Source organism: Trichophyton benhamiae, assembly GCF_000151125.1.
Source record: "Trichophyton benhamiae CBS 112371 chromosome Unknown Abenha-G-c-176a04.f1, whole genome shotgun sequence".
Classification (NCBI taxonomy): domain Eukaryota; kingdom Fungi; phylum Ascomycota; class Eurotiomycetes; order Onygenales; family Arthrodermataceae; genus Trichophyton; species Trichophyton benhamiae.
Window position 1 is genome coordinate 483,442 of NW_003315107.1, and position 20,652 is coordinate 504,093.

At 50.8% G+C, this 20,652-nt stretch overlaps 8 protein-coding genes across 8 annotated transcripts; 4 read left to right on the forward strand and 4 right to left on the reverse strand.

The window, feature by feature from the left end:
* Positions 1–294: 294 nt before the first annotated feature.
* Positions 295–1,443, reverse strand: ARB_07099 (uncharacterized protein; the record flags this gene model as incomplete). The annotated part of the gene is made up of 1 exon (XM_003014491.1): positions 295–1,443. One exon carries the CDS (start codon positions 1,441–1,443, stop codon positions 295–297), a length of 1,149 nt encoding a protein of 382 aa, XP_003014537.1.
* Positions 1,444–3,171: 1,728 nt separating this feature from the next.
* ARB_07100 (cAMP receptor-like protein, putative) lies at positions 3,172–4,462 on the forward strand (the record flags this gene model as incomplete). Its single annotated transcript, XM_003014492.1, has 3 exons — positions 3,172–3,428; positions 3,576–3,702; positions 3,767–4,462. The coding sequence occupies 3 exons, from the start codon at positions 3,172–3,174 to the stop codon at positions 4,460–4,462; spliced, it is 1,080 nt and encodes a 359-aa protein (XP_003014538.1).
* Positions 4,463–5,135: 673 nt separating this feature from the next.
* ARB_07101 (uncharacterized protein) lies at positions 5,136–6,547 on the reverse strand (the record flags this gene model as incomplete). The annotated part of the gene is made up of 3 exons (XM_003014493.1): positions 5,136–5,501; positions 5,565–6,362; positions 6,431–6,547. The coding sequence occupies 3 exons, from the start codon at positions 6,545–6,547 to the stop codon at positions 5,136–5,138; spliced, it is 1,281 nt and encodes a 426-aa protein (XP_003014539.1).
* Positions 6,548–7,457: 910 nt separating this feature from the next.
* Positions 7,458–9,068, forward strand: ARB_07102 (uncharacterized protein; the record flags this gene model as incomplete). Its single annotated transcript, XM_003014494.1, has 1 exon — positions 7,458–9,068. The coding sequence occupies one exon, from the start codon at positions 7,458–7,460 to the stop codon at positions 9,066–9,068; it is 1,611 nt and encodes a 536-aa protein (XP_003014540.1).
* Positions 9,069–10,558: 1,490 nt separating this feature from the next.
* Positions 10,559–12,300, forward strand: ARB_07103 (uncharacterized protein; the record flags this gene model as incomplete). Its single annotated transcript, XM_003014495.1, has 5 exons — positions 10,559–10,663; positions 10,744–10,821; positions 10,890–11,732; positions 11,796–11,925; positions 12,110–12,300. The coding sequence occupies 5 exons, from the start codon at positions 10,559–10,561 to the stop codon at positions 12,298–12,300; spliced, it is 1,347 nt and encodes a 448-aa protein (XP_003014541.1).
* A 589-nt stretch (positions 12,301–12,889) lies between these two features.
* Positions 12,890–14,200, reverse strand: ARB_07104 (uncharacterized protein; the record flags this gene model as incomplete). Its single annotated transcript, XM_003014496.1, has 4 exons — positions 12,890–13,708; positions 13,776–13,947; positions 14,013–14,070; positions 14,149–14,200. The coding sequence occupies 4 exons, from the start codon at positions 14,198–14,200 to the stop codon at positions 12,890–12,892; spliced, it is 1,101 nt and encodes a 366-aa protein (XP_003014542.1).
* Positions 14,201–14,986: 786 nt separating this feature from the next.
* Positions 14,987–16,726, forward strand: ARB_07105 (uncharacterized protein; the record flags this gene model as incomplete). The annotated part of the gene is made up of 3 exons (XM_003014497.1): positions 14,987–14,989; positions 15,145–15,971; positions 16,042–16,726. The coding sequence occupies 3 exons, from the start codon at positions 14,987–14,989 to the stop codon at positions 16,724–16,726; spliced, it is 1,515 nt and encodes a 504-aa protein (XP_003014543.1).
* A 727-nt stretch (positions 16,727–17,453) lies between these two features.
* On the reverse strand, positions 17,454–19,319 carry ARB_07106 (MFS transporter, putative; the record flags this gene model as incomplete). Its single annotated transcript, XM_003014498.1, has 7 exons — positions 17,454–17,689; positions 17,757–18,089; positions 18,248–18,301; positions 18,365–18,721; positions 18,779–18,901; positions 18,993–19,038; positions 19,110–19,319. The coding sequence occupies 7 exons, from the start codon at positions 19,317–19,319 to the stop codon at positions 17,454–17,456; spliced, it is 1,359 nt and encodes a 452-aa protein (XP_003014544.1).
* Between the last annotated feature and the right edge of the window lie 1,333 nt (positions 19,320–20,652).

A 20,652-nucleotide genomic window follows, 5' to 3' on the forward strand; every position in this document is an offset into this window, starting at 1 on the left:
CGCTGTAAGAACTGGGACTGAATAAATGGATAGGAGAGAAGTGAGTGAAAGATGACAAGGGGTGAGGAGGGGGGATGAGGAGGATAAGAGAATACTATGGAGGAATGCCTGCTTGCTTGTTCGCTCATTCAGCACAGAACATGATCAACATATGCAATTATCCAATCGAGTAGTTAGTTGACTAACTTAATGGAAAGAAAGCGAAAAAGGGAGAAGGTCAGGTAAAATCAAGCATCGTAGCCAAGCAGACGCACGGACAGACTGAGATGACTGCAGCATGGGGCATGGGGTATTTCATGCTATATGTTGCTGCGTCGAGCCAAAGGCTGTGCCGAAGTTGGTACTCTTCTTGAACCGAATCTCCGGCTCAGGTTCCGACTGGGGATTCGCCGCATCAGACAGAGCATCGGAGTCAGATAATGCAGGATTGGTTGAAACAGCCTTCTTGGCCTCCATCAGCAACTTCTTGTCAAGCGCTTCGAGGAAGTCTAAATCGTGCTCCTCATCATTCCGGAGCATAAGCGGGCCGGTAAGTTCCGGGTCCTCGTCGGCTTCGTCCTCTGCATAAGTGTGCTCAGGTGAGTCCGCATCTGGTGTGAATTTAGGTTGCTCGTCTGTCGTATGTGTCGTTAGTCGGGGGCGCTGCACGGGCGCTTGGACAGTGGGCTCGGAAGAAGTAGCAGCAGGGCCGGCGTCCGGAAGAGCGGTCTGAAGGGTCGCAGCATCACAGCCATCATGGGTCCGGTAATGGGCCCGCGATTCACTTTCCACAGCGGCGGTGAAGGCGGTGCCTGGCTGTCGTGGAGAGGAAACGTTTGGGGTTGAGAGAGGAGGGGAGGTTAGCTTGGCGGCAACATTGGGAGGCAGGCCAGTTGATTTGAGTGTGATGCCGTCCAGGCTGCTGTCTACCAACTCCACAGGAATGGCGACATGGTGTGCTCGGTCAACCGGCTGGGTTCTGGGGGAGAGCGCCTCATCTAGAGACGGCGATCTACCAGAAGCGAGGTGATCATCGACCTGGAGAAAAGGGGGATCATGCGCTGCTGGTGCAAGGGGTCCTGCTGTTGCTGTCCCGTCCAGAAACCTCCTTGTCGGTTTTCCTGTCGGCCTTGAGCCCTCCCAGACTCGTAAGCTGGCAGAAGAAGAGTTGCCGGCCTGGCTTACAGGCTCGACGGTAGACATGTCCACATGGGTGCAGTTGATATGTTTCTCGAGACTCGCTATCCTCGACTTGAGTAGTTCCCGCTCCTGACTCCACAATTTACGTTCCTCGCCAAATGCAAAGCGCTCACATTCGAAACTGGCACGCTGGCTCTGTAGGGCCGCTCGCGACTGTTCAATGTAGGCCTGTAGACCGCTGTTGTCGTCTGGTAGCGGTAAAGGCGGGAGTGAGTGGTTGTGATGGTATCGTATAGGAGATTGGTCCGCCGGGGCTAGGTTCATGGGTAGGTGACCTTGACCACCACCTCGAGGCGGAGACTTATATAGACTAGTCGGATGGTGTCGGATATCGTATTTGGAGAGACTATTTTCTTCACCGTCTCTCTCTCGATTCCTCTTTGTTGTGCTTGTGTGTGCGTCTCAACTGGCTAGCGGCTAACGGCTGGTTCTTAACGGTGCAGAGACAACATCTGGTGTTATGTAGGCGTCAGGAGATGTTGGGTAAGATCAAGCATCAACTAGTGAATATAAACTATCAGCCCATCCAGTCCTAATAAGCGCAGTGGCTTTCTGGCGGGCGTCTTTTTCAGGACGTATCGTCGGATATCGAGGACGCAGCAGTCGCTGATGGAGGTGATGATCGAAGGATTAGGCGCGCCGACGGCTGACCACAGCGCCCACTGACCAAACAGACAGCACAATCCCACGTATCCAAAGGCATCGACGGCATGTAGACTCGAATCAATCGCCGTCTCCCCTTCAACAAGGCTCTACCGACTGCATCTTCAATGTAAGCAATTCAGCATCGCCGTCAGCAAGCCAACAAAGACCAGATAACTACGGAGGACTATCAGGCATCGGGCGGGATCTACGACTAAAAAGTCCCGCCATAGAAAAAAATAGCGGGCGGATCGAACCCGATACGATAAGCGGAAGTTTGTTCTTCCGGCCGAGATCACGGGACTCGAACCTCGGCAACTTTTTCCCTTCTGAAAAGGGGCTAACCCTAAAAAAAAAAGGGAGATGCAGACGACGAGACAGCCAGACGCAGGGACGAAGACGAAGACGAAGACGAAGACGAAGATGATGAAGACGACGCGGGCGCAGACGACGGGTGAGAAAGGGGACCAAGAGACACGCAGATAATATAATACGTTCTCACTCTGCCCTGCATCAATAGTGCATCGATCAAGGCGACGGCTCCTTCTCCCCGGATACGCAGCTGGCTGGCCTGACAGGGGTCACTTCTCCTGAGTAACTGCAGCAGCAGGTAACAGCAGCAACAGTAGCAACAGCAGCGTTGTACGGAGTACCTCTGCCGCTGCAGCACAAATACCCCTGCCAGCCGCTACAAGGGAGAGGTCGAAGAGACTGCTCAACCTCCTTCGCTTGGCCCAATAACAGTGATAAGTGACATGCATCGCGATCAACAAGACACGCCACAGCGGATCGCGCTATCTGATACCAACCACCCGACCACATAATATGGGGTCCGATTCTTCTTGGTCACTTTTTTACTTTGCTGCTTTCTTTTTGGTCGATTTCGTTTTCGCTTCGGCCGGCGAAATCTCACATTATATGCAGGTTTGCATTTTGCTGAGGAAGAACAAACTTGATGCCATCCATGGAGTCTGACACGTGACGGAGCATCCGCCCCGGGCACATGGAAAAAGGACGAAGATGAGATGAAACCGAGAGGCAGGCAAAAAGGCGAAGTGATGCAAGCGGCTGGCGGGTGAGATGGCGTCGAGTAACTCACTAGCTGTGTGTATATATATATATATATATACGGAGTACATATATATATATAACTACCTAGGACCGGACGCAGCCAGGCGCAGGATACCCGCACGGCTGAGAGGTTACTCTCCCACCCTCTAAAGACACAGCCAGAGCCTTGCCTGGACGCTGGACACCTCATCTCTGCGTGTCCGACTCTCAGCCCGACAAACGTCAAAATCATCTCCAACGGCTTGACTTGACTGACTAGATGACCATGAGCGAAGACCGATGCCATTCACCGAGCGACAACTGCATGTGCTGCACATCACTGAACGGGTGAGCTCGACGATCTCTCTCGTCGGCTGCCTCTTCGTCATCCTCACCTTCGTCGCCAGCCGCCGCTTCAGAACGCCCGTCAACCGCCTCATCTTCTTCGCAACATGGGGGAATCTACTCGGTATCTGTGCCACGGCCACATCAAGATCTGGCATCGTTGCGGGCGAGGACAGCGCTCTCTGTCAGTGGCAAGCTCTCTTCATTCAATGGTATGACTCCCTCTTCGAACCACTTCCTTCGTGAGGACCATGTTGGATGCTAATTTGTTTCATGGAGTAAAGGTTCCATGTCGCCGATGCTCTTTGGGCGTTCTGTATGGCCTGCAATGTCTACTTGACCCTGTTCCATCGATATAGCACCGCAGAGTTACGGAAGCTGGAGTGGAAGTACATGGTCATATGCTACCTGTTTCCCTTCATACCCGCTTTTGCCTTCCTCTTTATCAAAAATGAGGAGAAAGGGAAGGTTTATGGAGATGCGACTGTAAGCTTGCCTAGAGATAATCGGCGGTATTGGCAAAAAATGCTAATTTTATTCATTTTGCTAGCTTTGGTGTTGGATTAGACCGGAGTGGTCGGTCCTCCGAATCGGAGGCGTCTACGGACCCATCTGGACCACCATCCTGATCACTCTCGGCATCTACCTATACAGTGCCAGGTTCATCCTCGCCAGCCGCAGAGACATTCAACGCCTGCGCAACATCAGTCTTACCTTGTCGGGTGTTGAGTCGACCACTGCTGGGGTGACCGATGCCTCAAGCTACGCCGAACATGATATCAGCCCTGGCCTCCAGCAACACGCTCAGAAAGTCGGTCAACATACAGACCGGCAGCATCAGCAAAAAAAGCAACCAAAACAAGACACATACCACCTGGAAAATTGGCCAGAACCGGCGCTTCGGCAAGATCATCTAGGTGATGACCTTGAACCAGCTTACTTCCCTCCGGCGTCACCCCGACATACCACACACGGCCCTGAACTTGGAGGAACACGGGATGAAATAGACATCGAACATGCACCAGGGAACAGCCAGAGCTTAGCCGGAATACGTGGCACAACTGGTGATAAGTACCGCATCCGCAAGGCCTCATGGGAACGACAGAGCGCTGCATGGGCTTATTCGAAATTCGCTCTTCTCTTCTTCTGCTCTCTGCTCGTCACCTGGGTGAGTACCCCGCCATTCCCCTTGCTTCTCAAACCAACTTTGCCTCTTCTTTATCATTTTTCTAACAATTACCGATAGGTACCTGCATCGCTAAACCGTGTCTACTCATTTGTAGAACCAAACAAACCAAGCAACGTCTTGACATACATCGCCTCCCTTGTGCTCCCCCTACAAGGTTTCTGGAACACCCTTGTCTACACTGCTGTTTCATCGTCAGCCATATCTTCATACATCTCTTTATACCGACATAACCCACACTTACTCTACCAATGGCTCCACCCAAAACGACTGTACAATTATATTTCACGGCCTTTCAGACGGTAGACATGATTCCGAAGATGTTATTTTTTTACGTCACCGTACATATACCCAGAGCAACGCAGTCAGACGCACTTCTGCTCTATTGTTTCTTTTTTATCTGTTGGCTACCCAACGTTGGATCTCTGGCATATTTTCAACTACATTGGGGCTTTTGGGAGGAATGGCTTTTATTGATTAGTCGGTTTGGAAATACATCAGTGGGTGGGATCAGGCGGACACGGGTATCTCTCGGCGGCGGCGGGAACTATGGGTAACTATATAAAGTAGAGCAAATTCTAGCGATCGTCTTCAAAACAGCTCCGCAGTTCCCAACTTAGCTTCCATTGTACTATCAATGGTAGTTAACTCTTCTCCAGCTAGAATAGCAGCTTAAATGCAAATGATGTACAGTCTAAGAAGTATAAATGTATGAATATTCAAAAAGATAAGCTCAGTTTCCAGCCCGTGTATAGACGCCAAAACCCCACGCGGCTCGAAGTATAGCAAGCCCATAAGCCATGCCCAGACTATCCCAGACGACGCTCAACTTACTGCCTGATACCTCTTTCCATCCGATAGGCACTTCAGCGACGGGGATGTTGGCAAATTCAGCTAACATGAGCATTTCAACGTCGAAGATCCAGCCTTCTGAGTGCATATAGGGTATAATGTATGGCAGACTTGCCCGGGAAAAGAGTTTAAAGCCACACTGAGTGTCGTTAATTCTGGCTGTTGCCGGTGGCGTAAGGAGGCGGAGCGCTAAATGGAAAGAGTGCATCAGAAAGTTCCGTAGTTTGGATCGCTTGAGGAACGTTAGCTGATGTTACATTATATCTCATGTTGAATGGAATAAAGCCACAAGTATATTGTCGACACTTACCTTGACGACCACATCACTTCCTACCAAATGCGCTCTCGACCCGACAGCAACTACACGGCGGTTTGGATCCTCCATCTTCTCACATGCTTCCACCAATTTGCCTAAGTCGTTGAAATTGCTGGCCCCGTCAGCGTCCGCGAATATGGCATATTGTCCTCGAACATGTCTCATTCCGTGAATCACTGCGCCACCTTTACCCCTGTTCTGGGTCAACTCAATAACCCGTATACTCCCGGCTGGTATCTTAACACCTTCTTTTATTTTTGGGGTCCATGGCCCTGCATGACCCTTGGGATGAGCGGACAGCTGGTGGTCTTTGGCGAAGGCCAGTGCCGTCTCCACGGTATTGTCGGTCGATCCGTCAGAGACAATCAATATCTCCCAGCCTTTCAAGGGCACGGCAGAGTCCTTGCCAGCGGTTGATCCTGTTTTGCCGTTGGCATTGTGTCGAAGTCTCGTGTCTCCAAGATCGCCGTCCTGCAAGCTGGTAGTTTTTGTTTTCTCTACCTGGTCCGTTCGCTCTGGTGTTCCGTACGCGCGTTGTAAATAGCTAACAGTCTCTTCCAACATCCCAGGGAGTCGCTTTTCCTCATTATACGCTGGTATCACGACAGACATGAACAAGGTGGGTTCCTCGAGGTCCGACTGTTTGTACGTATCCAGGTTGATCTTATCATGCCAGCAAGGTAGTTGCTGGTCCTTAGAAAGACTCCCATCTTCTAAAATCGCTTTGTATTTCTTTTCCTCAGGAAATGGAGCTCGCGGAGCAGGCGCTAGGATCAAAAGGAGGAGGTAGACCTAACGGAACATCTTGGTTAGTTACAACGTGGCTTTAACTGATAACCGGCGGATCAAGCAAGGCTTACCAGGCTGAAAAGTCCCATACAACAAGAGAGTAAAAGACCAAAAAGCAGCGACAGAGGAATATCCTTGATTACGCTTACGCACTCTGCGCAAAGCGATCCTAGGCCCAGCGTTATCATGGTGGTAGAAGATGGGCAACTGCGGTCCCGGCCAATTGACCAGAACTCAGGCGGGAAATTGGAAGCAAAATATAAAATTAGGTCACCATCGAGCGATATAACAGAGGAATCAAACAGCCGTTCGTTAGGCCGTGGGTGCGGTTAGATGTCGGCGGACCTGCCACTTGTCCAGTTGATGGAGTTAACCCTGCGGTGTCGAACTTAAGCTCGCCGGGCTGGTTAAGTAATAAGCGCCCGTTCCCGCCAATTAGCCGCGCTGCTCCACTTCTTTGTTGACGAACATCTGGATCCCCCTTTGTTTACAACATCCATCTCGCATTTCTGCTTATCCGCAACTCCTAGATACTCATAGACGACATAGACGACGAGAAAGAAAGTTGTTAACGTAAGGAGTACTTAGTACCTTTATGGTTATGCTGCATTTCTTAGCTAACCTCGACTAAAATAATGGTCCACGCGATGCTGTGGCAACCGTCATAGTCAAAAGCATGCAACTTACGCCCAACGCACAGCCACTAGTTAAATGTGCATCTTTAGCACGGCAAAGCTCACCATTCAAATGCCTCGGTCGTGAATTCTCATGGCGAGACCTTGTCACAAACAAGCTGGTGCAGGACGCGGTCCTTCATTACCAAGGCAACACGCTTGTTTTATCGATAAAGATCATTCGGCTCCACCAGGGGCCAGCCCAGCAAGTGAAATTCGTCATCGCACGTCTCAGGCAGATTTGCTTTTTGGAAGCCGACTATTTTCCGGGCGTCGGTGTGTCCTCTTTCACCTCTGAGCAACGCTGCGAGCTTTCGCACGAACAATAAACGCCTTGTCCTATATATGGGCCGGTACCCGTTCGAAAACGGTCCGACTTGTGGAAATATCGATGTGAACCGCTATCGGGCAGCTTTGTGAAAGCATGGATACGTGGAAAAAGCAGGTTGGCGAGAAGACGCCCGAGACGTCAAGAAACCCGTCGCCAGACCGGTTGCAGCAACGCTTAAACAGGATTTTTGACGAATCAAGGACGAACAACAGCCAGCCATCGAAAGGTCAACAGGAAACAGCATGGTCTGCTACTGTTCGCGCTGCCACATACTCTGCAGAAGGAGGCCGGTCTCTACCCAGCTCACCAACGAAACCATCGCGGCTACGGCCTCAAGAGGACCGACCTCATAGCTCTTCCCAAAGCATTGCGGCCTCGCATCGTCGTGCCAAAACAGATCTTCCGGGGCTTGTGAATGGGCCGTCATTCCCCATAGATGGAATAAGGACGACCAGCCACTACACTGACACGGACCCGTCCAAGCTCGAGGACGTGGATCTGGGCGCTTCAACGGAGAAAGCCAACGAGCCTAAATCCAACCGCTCCAGCCGGTTGTTCTCTGGGCTTTTCCAGGGAGAATCTACACCTATGCGATTGGGGCTTATTTCCTCCCCACGTTCGGATAGGGGAGCTTCAGATGACATTATGCACGACACCTCACCTTCTCTCGAGCGATCAAGTCGCAACTCCTCCCCATCGTCGCCCACGAAGCTGTCGGGAAATATGAACGTCTCGGCCTCGTTGAGGCAGGTTGCTTCAGGAAATCCCTTTTCATTCTTCACGTCAAAGCCCCAGCAAGCCCGAAGGGAACCGCTGCCAGAACCTGCCAATGACAAGCTTTTAAATCTCGATATCAAATCTATCCTATGCCACCCTTCCTTTGCTGACCTCCCTCCCGAAGAAGCCCTTCAGTCCTTTCGAGCCAACGCAGAAAACCTCCTACACGAATTCCAAGAATCCTACAAACAACGAACTTTTGCATTACATGGGGCGGTAGCGGAGAAAAATGCACAGGAAGACGAGCTGGAGGACGCGCAATCGCGGATCAAAAATATCAAGTCTCAGCTTGACGGAATGGCGGCTAGGGTAGTTGAACAAGACAAAGCATTGAAGGCTCTGACCGAGGAGCTTAAGGCTGAGAGGCAGAAATACCAGGACGAAATAAAGACCAAGCAGCAGCAACAGCAGAAACAACCGGAAGGCACGGCTACACAAACACGAGATTCCAAGGGTACTCACTCAAAAAATTCGAGTGGCGTGACGATTACTAGCGATTCCGGCTTTGACTCAGGAGACGAGAGCATTGCTGAAAGCGTGTTTTCTCGAGAAAATGACGATGGTGCATCAGTCAACACCAGGTTTTCTGCAGTCTCGATGGCAAGCCCGTCTGCGACTACCCCCCAGCAGAGTCCAGCAATGTCTGCGCCTACATCTAGCCCGAGTACTCCGAAAGCCGCCCAGCCAGCACCACAGCGCGAGAGTGCCTACGGCAGAGTTCTCAAAGGCATATCATCGTCGGCTCTCGGCACATCCTTCAATGCCTTGACATCTTCTAGACTTAAATGTCCCGATTGCCGTGCCAATGGCTCATCGGACGCTTCGACCGTCACCAGCATCCTAAGGGAGGAGAACCGATACCTAAAGAACCGCATCATAGATCTTGAAAGCGCAGTTGAAGATTGTATTTCTCTCGTCGGAGGATAATTGTTAGATATCATTTTATTTCACCGAAATGTCTGATCCATATATTTACCCCCCTCTCCCATTTTCATTTGTCTAGTCTTGTTTTGTCTATGAGATTTTTTGTTTGATTTATATGAATTTCATTTGTGAACGATCTAGGATGGAACGAAAGCTGGTTCTTGACTTTGACCTTAAATTTAATAGATATAGATTTAGCTTAAAATAGTATACCTGCCACACGGCGTCATCCTCTGGCGGCTCTAGCAGTCGGGTTAATCTGCGGTAGCTATTCCGAACTCAGTTTGTACTTCAATGTGTCTCACTCCACGGCTTTGAGCAATGAGTCCGATCAACCCTTGCCCAACGTCTTTGATTTCATTATAGTCGTGAAGAAGCCGAATATGCTCTTTGACGATACCGGCAGCGTCCGGAGGCCCCCCATGTTCCTTAACCAACTCACTATAGTGGAATTAAACTCGAGTGTTAGATCTTGCAGGACATTAAAGTTAAAAGAATACAAGGGGAAGAAGTACTTGAGTCGCTCTCTTGCTTTGACAATAGCTAGTTCGTTGTTTTTAATCTGCTCGTGGAGCTTGGGTATCCTGGCCTCTAAAGTTTCCTTTATACCGGAATCGAGAATCAATCAGCACCACATCCTGTCTCCTACTACATCTTGGATACGGCGGCACGCACAATCTTCTTAGCCTGCAGAGGCGTTGGGGGTGTGACTCCGGGAGTATTCTCATCATCAATAGCCACAGTCATTGTCGCTAGGTGTTTCTGAGGTAGCTGAGGTGTCTGGGGTATCTGGGTATCTGGGTATCTGGGGTATGGGGTATCCGGGGTACCCTTTTGGTATGGCTCCCAAGCTTTCGAACTAGAGCAAGAAGCAGTCTTTGTTCGACTCGCCCGGGCTGTTTGCAGAACGTAGGAGTATATTCACACAATAAGGGGGGGGGGGGGGATCACAAGGCCTATGGCTGCTGGGCATGTAGCGAATGTCCTCGTTGAAGGGCTGCTGCCTGCTTTCTCCATTAATTGTCAATGGGCGGACGTTGTTTGGTCGAAAGTTCAGGAGAATTTTTTGCATGGCTGGACCGGCCGGAGATAAGAAGCGGATGACATAAGCAGAAAGGGGATTGCGACAGGGCTTGCATCCTGCTACTAAGGACAGGAGAGCATTGTCACCATCTTATTATCAAACCACTCTGCATTCCATCTGCTAGAGGATGCCCTGGGCTGTCTTTGCTGTCTGCTAGGCCTAGGACGCACTTCTTGAGGACACTGGCTATGGCTTTATAGTCCTAATAGCTCGGCGTCACACTGCTTTTCTCTTTATATATATTCTCCTTCATATATATATAGCAAACCCCGATCTCTGCACATATCTTGTCTTTTACATCTCTACAACAGAGCCAGCCCTGTTTCTGCTTTATTCTGCACCTTTTCCTTTACTTGATAATCAACAGACCCTGCCCCTGACCATATCTTAGCTGGAAAAGACGATCAAGATGCTTGGATCAATCGCCTTGGGCCTAGCCCTCAGCCCTGTGGTGATGGCCCATGGAGATCATCACAAGATTCCGGATGGAAAGGTCATCTCGGGAGATCCCCTGGTACGTTATCTTCTGAAGCTGGAGACTGAAGTGGACGTGTTCGAGGCTACGGTTGCTAATGACTTTTGTCTGGTTGATAGGATACTACGCTATGGATTCACATTCTGCTGATGACTCTCGCGTTCGGCCTCATCTTTCCAACTGGCATGGTTTTGGGCGTAAGTGCTGTCGAAACACCCTATACACGCGTTGTTTTGACATTTCTGACATTTCTTGATACATCCAGATCGTCCGGTCTCGATACCATGTTCCGGTTCAAGTCGTTGGTACCGCTGTGGCCATCCTCGCGTACTTTCTTGGCCACCTTCACAAGGGACGCCAATTCGCCCCGAACATTCATGCCTCATTTGCCAACTCTCTTATGCTCATGCTCGTTGTGCAAGTCGTTTTGGGCGTGTACCTCAAACTTCACATCGAGAGAGGATTCCATGGCCGAATTCGCCGATACGTGGTTGTAACCCACGGAGTAGTCGGAAAGATTATGCCACTTGTGAGCTGGATCCAGATGGTTTTCGGAGGCATCACAGCCCTCGGATTCTGCCGAGCAGACCATCTCGGCCAGTGTCTTGCTCATTTTATCATGGGAAGCGCTTTCATCGCATACGGCATCATCCTTACCATTCTACTCCTCGTTGGACAGTTCTGGTTGCGCAGTACCGGACGAAGCCAGGAATTCTTTGACTCGGCTGTCATTACTGCATGGGGCTTTGTTAATACCTTTACTGAGCACCGCTGGGGATCCGAATGGAGCCATAGTGATATGCAGCACACAACTATGGGCATCATTTGGTGGTGTGCTGGTCTTCTGGGAATGTGGTTGAGCAGAAAGCGAAACGGACGTCCAAAGCGTAACATCTTCCCTGCAGTGGTCATTCTGCTTACTGGATATGCCATGTCCTCGCATGCCCAGCATTTAATGCTCAGCACCATGGTTCACTCTGTGTTCGGATACACTTTGATGGCCGCTGGTGCGGCAAGAATCATTGAGATCTCCTTCGTCCTCAAGGACCGCAGCACCCTTAGCCCAGACGGTTCTGACCCAAACAGCTTCCAGTATCTCACTCCATACGTAAGTTTACCTTTTCAATGAGCATTTTAATTGCAGTCAAATTAGCTAACGAAAACTATTTAGCTCCTCTTTGCCTCTGGCTTCATCTTCATGGGTGCCACAGAAGAACAGATGCAGCTTCTCCACGATGCTGGAGTAGGCCATGTCTCTTATCTCCTTATCCTCTACAGCTTGGCCTGCCTCTTATTTCTCTGTAAGTTTCTGCAATACCCAACCAATCGATAGCTATTTCAAACTAACCATCTGGTACCGAACAGTCGTAAATGTTCTTCTCCACATTTATGCAGTCCATGCTTGGCCCGAGTCCGCTGTGTACACCCGACACCGCCCGAGCCATATGCCTGGGCGATTCCACCATCATGCCAGAGCCCCGACAGCCCCATTTGGCCTTGATGGAGCATCCCCAAATGCAGACATTCACGGTGGAATGAACGGTGGCGCGACTGCTGCTGCCCAGGAACGCAATATCCGTGATGCCCAAGAATTCGAACTCGAAGGCCTTATCGGCGCGGCTGATAAAGACCGTGACGAGGAAGAAGCTCCAGCCAACGGAGCCGTTAAGCTCTGAGCTATTTCTCACATTTCTTCTACCAGAGCTTCACTTTCCGCCCAAGCTCATGAGACCAAAGTGAGGTTTATCCCTCTTGGTTTTTTATTTCGGAAACAGCTCCGTTTCCATGTTCCCCGCAACAAGTGACCTTTCCAGCTACCATGAGCATATTCAGGACGAGCAGATTCTTCTACATTCCTAACTTTCTTGTATTTATTTGTTCATCTCACCTTTCCCCCAGTCTTTTTCGTCTGTCGTTTCACTAGGTCATCAAGTAAAGGATAAGGGTTTGGGAGTTTAGTTAGGAAATCAAATAATGGGAAGGTATTTCTGATTTGACTGCAGTAGTTCCAGCTTTACTTGCTACCGTAGAAGTTCGTCCTTGTTTGGATGGATATATATTTTGCCCGATCGTACTAGGAAGTCGTAAGATTTATTATCTTACATGCCAACCAAATAAGGGGTAAAATTCGAGCATGAATATGAATGGGAGAGATATAAGAAAAAGAAATAAAAAAAGAAAATCCCTTAAGCCGCCTGTAAATAAACCATTGCCCCGGCCCATAGAAACCCCCCCAATCCCAAAATTGAAGTTAAGAAAAGGAACTTAAAGACCATTGGTAGTATCAGGGAAGAACGGGTGAAGCGAATAAACGGGGGCAACGCTTTTCTCAGAGTCAAAAATAAGGAAGTTCTGAAGTGGTTGCTCTCTTTGGCTGAGCACATTGATGGCGTCCTGGGCCAGGCTCCCGCCTAAGAACGCTGCTACGGGGTTAATTTCGCTCCCAACATTTTGTAGGAATGATCGCAGGACCGCGGCTGTAAGTGTTGAAGGATCGAGTTGAAGTTCTAGATGGCGTTCATTCGCTAGACGAGTGTAGTTTTCCAGGTCCTGGCGGGAAAAGGATGGCGGAACACCGTGTTGGCGCTCGAAATCCCACAGAGCCCGGAGACAGGTGAGCAAGGGTGTGACTTGCTTGCGTTTCCGGGGTAGACGGGTAAATTCCTCTGGCAAGGGGGAGGTGTTCGCCAGCAGTAAAGGAGTGTATGTCTCTCGCTTGGTGACCATCTCGATCGTCTTGTTGTTTTCGACCTTAGTAGTGACTTCTAGCACGGTGCGTGTAGGTGTCTCGTTTGTCTGCGGGGCCACGTTTGATTTCTCACGCTCAATCACAAAGGTATGGCTGATCAGGTCAGCAAAGATGAAGCCGTAGAAACCGTGGACGCCAGCCATGTATGAAGGGCGATTGGCGACGCGGCAGGCAGCATTGATGGTAGAAAAAGTTTCGAAGTCAAGATCCGTGGCAATGACAAGATCGAACTGTTCAAAGTACACTGGCGGTTGCAGTTTGATGCTGGAGGGGTCGACGATGAGCTTGACTCTAGGATTCAGTTGGCGGATTTGTGGTGCAGCAGCCTCGACTCTCTATGACAGACAGCGTTAGTGATTGGGGACCTCTGTGTTATAAGTCAGTAAGCAAGTATGCACATACACTTTGGTTGAGGTTTTCCTCTGTAACGAGGAACTGTCCACCGAGATCCTCCTCGCGCACAACCCCATCGTCGGCGATAGTTAGAGTTCCGATTCCTGCGAGCACGAGGTTCTTCGCAATCTCGTTCCCGAGAGCTTTGAGAGTGACCAGGAGGATGTTCGCGTTGCGTATTCTGGTGGATAACACATATCAGCAAAATGCTATTCAGACATGGTCTCGCTGATCCTCTCGCCTCACCGTTCCTGCGCCTTCACGCCCCAGAGCCGGATCTGTCTATCGTAGAGTGCGATTTCGTCTAGTCACACAGTGTTAGGGTCAGGCTGTACGTAGAAGAGGGCATGAGCTGTCAGCTACTCGCAAGCGCAAGACTCACCGGCACTGATCCCACTGTTTCCATTGGTTGCCATTGTCTCATGGGTAGCCATTTTCAAAACTGCTCCAGCACGCCTAAGCAAGCACCGCAACTCCACCAAGCGAGAGAGCTCGTCTAGCAGCTTGTCGAGGGTTGAACCTGTGAGCTGTTGTTGCGAGGCGGGAAAGCATTATTATTATTGAGTTAAATAAATGATATGGATGATTATTATTACTTGAATCCAAAAAAGAAAAAGCAAAGAAGCTCTGATTATGTCATCTCTTGCTTACATCATCCATCACGTGGCAACGGCGGGTCCCCCTTGAACCGTGCGCCCTTTTAACCTTCCTGCGCTAGTCCTGAAACAGCTTAAAGTGTGATGACTAAGGCCCCCACTCCCTCCCGGGTTTCTCCATCGCCGAAACGGGCGAGTTTCAGCGCTTTTCGTCGTCCTTCGTTTTTATTCTCGTGTCTTTTTATATAATTTAAAGTAACTTGCTTGTCGACGTCGAACTTTCAACAACCGCCGGTTTCTCTTTTCTTTTTCCGCTGTTTTGCTTATTTCTTCTCCTGCCTGCGATAATAATCATAATCATAATAACAGTAGTCAAAGAAGAGGCGGCTTGGCCTGCAGCTTTTTCCCTCAGCTTTCCTGGAGCAGCATCCCACGGAACGGCCAGCTCGTCCTTCGGTTCCCGCGTCTACGGAATAGTCAGCAGAGCGTAAGGAAGAAGGAAGAAGAGGACGTTAGTGCGTGTATAACCCGCTCGACACACACACTCGCACTTGCGTCCGCGGCAAGGCAGCGTCCAGGGTTGATTGTCTGGCTGTTAAAAATCCTCCCTACCGATCCCTAGCCATGGTGAGCAACACCCCTCTCTCGCCCCAGAACTGGTCAACCTGTTCTTTTGTTGCGTCGACCGGGCCTGTGTTCAGTTACGCCTGTGCCTGTCCTGTTCACTAAGACAAACTCGCACACACGCACACACGCACACAATACTGACGGGCGTTATCTAGTCGAACAACCCTCCACCGCCATCCTTTGACCGAGACTCTTCTCACGACCTGACGAGCTTCCAGACCATCGCCGCAAGAATCCGGCAGTTGAGAGATATCATCTCCGAAATGGACGAGGACCGGAGTTTCTTCCTGCATGCCCTGGACCGCTCTCTGCAAGAGTACAACACCGCAGACTCGACCGTCGACCCCCAGGCCATCAGTAACCCTTCTTCGGAACCGCTTCCTACCCTGAGCCAGACTCTACAACGACACGTTATCTCGCAGAGAGAGGCTCGGAGACAAGCCAGACAGGCACAGCAACAGCAGCAACAGCAGCAACAGCCTCCTCCACCTCCACCGCCGCCGCCACGCCCTCCACTGCAGAGACAGGAGTCTCTCGCCTCGTTGGCTTCCCTGCAGCGTGCAGAGCGTCAGTTCCGGCAGGCAATCGCCAGTATTGGGGCGGTAGAGTCGACACCACGGCAGCCTGAACGGGCACCTGCTAGATCCCCACCCACGGACTCGATGTCAGACCACCGCCAGTCCAAGCGCCGAAAAATCGACGCTGACGACAGCAGAGATACCACCAAGGGGTTCAGCTACAGCCACTATGGCCAGGTCACCTCGGTGCCGCTGGAAATGGAAGTCCATAGCTGCAAGGGAGGCAGTGCCGAACCCGACAGACGAGGAAACTCCCCGGACCATATTCTGGTCAACGATGGTATCGCCTACAGGGCACAGGGCGGTTTCTGCAACATCGTCCTCAAGCACCGTGGCGAAATACCTTTCTCGCTGAAGAAGCTGATCATCAAGACTCCCAAGAGCGGATGTCACGACGAGACAAAGTACGTCTATCAAGCTCCAGTACTTTTTTTTTACCTTTTTTACTTTACTAACATAGATACAAATATATAGTGTCCGAGAAGGAACAGTGAGCATAGCCATGGACTCTGACTCACGCTTCCTTCGCTCGGTAGCCAGCTGTACCGCCGATTCCATGCCTGGGTTCCCATCCCGCCGGCCTCGCCGTCGGAACGAACAGTTATCCCCCTTCACAGCAGCGGCCATGGGGAACACTAGACGACCAGAGACTTCAGCCTCAATCCTTCGTGCCCGTATGCTTCGAACCCGCGCCAGCCAGCAGCCGTACCAAGCCTTCGACTACCCGTTCGGCGGCATTGACGTTGAAGACAAATCTGACGACGAATCAACCCAGCTGGATGCCGCTCGCGACCAACTGGGCCTTTCTGACCCTGAGCCCTCCAATTCGCGCGACAGTTCCCCGAACCACGATGGCAGCGACAGCGAGAGCAGTGACGGCATATCTGGCGTGGCCGAGGCACTGGCCCAGAACCTAGATAGCCGACAACGCCAGTTACTTGAGGCCCTCGGCGTTCGTGTGCCGTATATGCAGACTAGACCATCGCATCGGCACCGAGCACTCTCACCCACGACCGTCTTTGCTCGGCCAGCTGCTGAAACAGGACAAAACCAGGAGTCCGATACCATGCAGCCTGTCGCTAGATTTGCGATCGAACACGAGAGAGCCGCTGTACAGATCAGATTCAATCCTCCAGTGTATGGTCTCTCTCTTCTTTGAACCTATGACATGTTTCTTTCTAACTCGATATAGGTCTGCACGATACATCCTTATCAAGATGTGGGCTCCTTACAACCCCGGCCGGATGGATATTGAGAGCATCATAGCCCATGGCTTTGCCGGGCCTCGCTTCTTCCCTTCGCAGGAGCCGAGATAGCCCCCTTTACCCGTCCACCTTCTCCACTTAATAATGTGCATCTTTTCTACTTTTCTTCCATCCCTTACCAACATGGCTACCTACCTGTCTCATATCTCATGTCATTGATCATCATCTCTCTACGTCCATTCCCCATTTTTCTGATGTTAATGATGCACATATACATGCACATCTCTATACATATGTCAGGCGCAAGGCGTGTAGAGCGGAATCAATGGAATCAATAAATGGCCCCCCCTTTTTCTCTTCATAAAGACAAGATATAATAAGTCAAATGGAATAAATACAGGGAATAAAGAGGAACGGATTAAATTCTGTAAAACTGCTTGACTCTAGCTAGAATGCAGGCCAAATAAAAAAGAAGCTCATCGCTGGCATTGAAAGGGGGGGAAAAGAAATCCATCCATCCATCCCATAACGTAACAAACATGACATAAACTATCCGCCGTGATCCTTTCTGGTTTTTGTTTGGCGTCTGTTTTAAGTTCCCGATCCATATCCATCTATTAGTTACTAAGTTCTGTTAAAGAATCTCTCTTCAATCGCTTGCGTACGCACAGCACAGTGACATTAGATCTGGTATCTGTAGTTCGGGCTGAGATCGCCCAAGTCGCCATCTTCCTGGTCCAAAGCCTGGGTTGGAGCGCCCTGAGCATCCTTCTTCTTGTTACGGCTTAGGATGAGGAAGAGGTACAGCACCGAGGAGACGACAGCCAGACACAGGAAGCCAATTGATATGCTGTGTCCCGGTTTGAACTGCGGAGCGTCTTTCTCAAGGAAGCTGTATGTAGCTATGATTCCACCGACTAGAATAACAGTTAGTACGTATTTCAAAGTATTTTTGATGAATGGTAATTATGGGTGGTGGCTTACTGTTTCCGAATCCGATCTGCCATCCGGTTCCGATGGCTCGGCGCTTATGACCGGACAGGTTCATGGCGTACCAGCAGATAATGATTGGCATGGCGCTGTAAGTGCCGCATGTGATGAGGAAGAGAGCACCGTACTGGATGTGTCTGTTTTCTTTGCCATGGACGGTGAGAAGCATGGAGAAACCGGCAATAGCAAAGGCTACGGGCAGAGTAGCGAATGAGACGCGGTGGGAGATGCGGTCTGAGACGTAGGCCATTAACATGGCAAAGACGAAGGCTACGGCCCATGGAGGGATAGAGTAGAGCTGGGTCTCAATTGCTGCGGAGAGTTTAGCTGGTTAATGTCTTTTTTCCAGGGGTAATATGTAGGTAGGTCTAGACTCACGTCCATAGCCGTAGTTCTTGATAATGGTGGGAGCAAAATATGCGTAGCCTATGATTGATTGTTAGCCACGGGTATAACGGGGTGGTGGTAGAATAGGGATATCATACTGTATGCTGGAACGATCATGCCGAGATACATGAATCCACCGATCAGGACCTTGGCTGTACCCATTAGTTAGTATAGAAGCAGTTGGATGATGGGTTAACTAGGTCGGTATGACTCACGATCACTAACGATAGAGATGACGTCCTTGAAGGTGACTTTGGCATCGACACCGGCTTTACCGACGTCCTTTGCAAGCTTGGCCTTGATGAACTCACGCTCCTCCTCGGTCAACCACTTGACGTCTTCAGGGAAATCGGGGATGAGGAAGAACCAGATGACAGCAACGACGCAGGTGAAGACACCTTCGAGGATGAACAGCCATCTCCAGCCATTGTAGCCGCGCAGACCGCCCATCTTGCCGATACCACTAGCAAGTAAGCCTCCAAAGGCACCGGCCAGGGTAGTAGAGCTGAAGAAGAAGGAGAATCGCTTCTGGGCTTCAGATCGCTTGTACCACATGCCCATCAAGTAGAAGCCTGTCCAAGGTCAGAACGTGTATGTACTTAATATAATTGAGGCATGGCGATACTTACAGCCGGGGAACATGCCGGTCTCGGCAAGACCGAGGAAGAAGCGAGTCGCGAGGATGCCGGCATAGTTGGTCGTGATGCCCTGGAGACAGGTAATGAGGCCGAATGCAAACATGCAAAAGGAGACTGTAGTGAAATGCTTGTTAGTCAAACCCGTCCCTTGTTCACTCGGGGTAATTGATAAATAGTTTAACGGGTTTCTAGGGGCCGAACTCACGCCAGACATGAGGCTTGAACTTCTTCAGCAGCAGGTTTGACGGAATCTATCCGTCCAGTCAGCTCACTCTTTCGGATTGTTTTAATTTCTCATCTATCACTTTGCTCTCCGTCGTACCTCGAACAGGACGTAAGGGATAAAGAAGATGGTCAGGGCCGTGTTGTACTGCGTGCCCGAGGTGATGCCCAGGTCCTTCTTGAGGCCGAAGATGACGGCGTTACCGATATTCACTCTGCATGCGCGCCCAGCGTTAGTGACCATCACAATGAAGTGAATGAGAACAAAGGAAGAAGAAACAGTGAAGTGAAGTGAGACACAGGCGGGCATGTTACCTGTCTAGAAACGCGAGCAGGTAGAGGATGCTGAGCATGGGCAAGATGTAGAGGTCTATCTTTGCCATGAGCTTGCGCTCGGTGGTGTTCTTGAGCTGCGGGAGCTCGCTGTCCTGCTCGATAGAGAGGTCGGGAGAGACATCTGCTTCTACAGAGAGAGTCAGCAGGCCGGCAAGCAGCAAGGATAGTTAAGAGATAGAGACTCCAATACTGACCTGCCTTGACGCCCATGATGGCGACTTGAAGCCGGAGACGCAGTTAAAGAGAGAGTCGCGTGGAGGGCGAAGTTTGAGTGAGATCTTCAGCCGGCGGGACAGGACAGTCAGTTTAAGTACTTAACTGGTTGCTCTCAGTCGGAAGAGGAGAACCAGGTCGCAAGGGAGACCCCGGCGAGTTCGTTATCTGCGCTGGCCCGTCTCTGTCCTGCTGGCTGTCCTGCTGGTCCTGATGCTGGTCTTTATAATGGAGGTCGAGGGCTGGCGTTGGCCGACGGAGGGGAGAGTCGAGAGTCCACCTGCTGGGCGCGCTTGAGTTGCCGAATAAAAGAGCGAGACAGCTCGTATCGAGAAGATACGTTAATATGGAGAGAGAGAGCACTAAGGAGATGGAGAGAAAAGGAGAAAGACGAGGCCTGGTGGCGGTTATAAAGGCCGTCCGTTGTACTCCGTAGTGAATGATCGATGGTGAGAGAGCCTGGATGTTCCTCCTGTCCCTCCGTCGCATCCCAGTCGCACGGGAAAAGCCTTCACTCTCGACTTTCACTCCAGTCCAGCCTACTTACAACCTTACTTGCAGCCGACAACGAGCTTTCGCTGATTTCAACCCCGACCAGACCAGACCAGGAAGGACATCAAACTTCAGATTCTCCATCTTTTCATCTCCACATGTTCTGGAAGAAAAAGAGAAGAAGCAGCAAAAGGCCCCTTTGGCGGGCCTGCGATTGGCCGTCCCTGCTGGAGACGCTGGGACTGGACAGGCGGACGTGGAGACGGGGCGCGCAGGACCTCCGGCAGCGGGTTCAAGTCCAGGGAGCGTTTACGGAGTACACCTGGAGTGAGTGAGTGACAGGAGTGAGTGAAGTGACACATGGCCGAGCAGCGCAGAGGAAGAGGAGGGAGGGCAGATGGAGACGGCAGGGTGCAGCAGCCAGACGGAGACAGAAAGGGGCCCTTGACGCATGCCGGATGCCTGTCTATTATTACGGAGTATACTTGCTGTAGATGCGGCAAGGATGGCGGCAGCGACACACTGCTGTATAGAGAGGGACAAGAGTATAGACCGGAGTAACTAGCAGAGGGTGACAAGGGGCGGCGGACGGACGGAAGTCG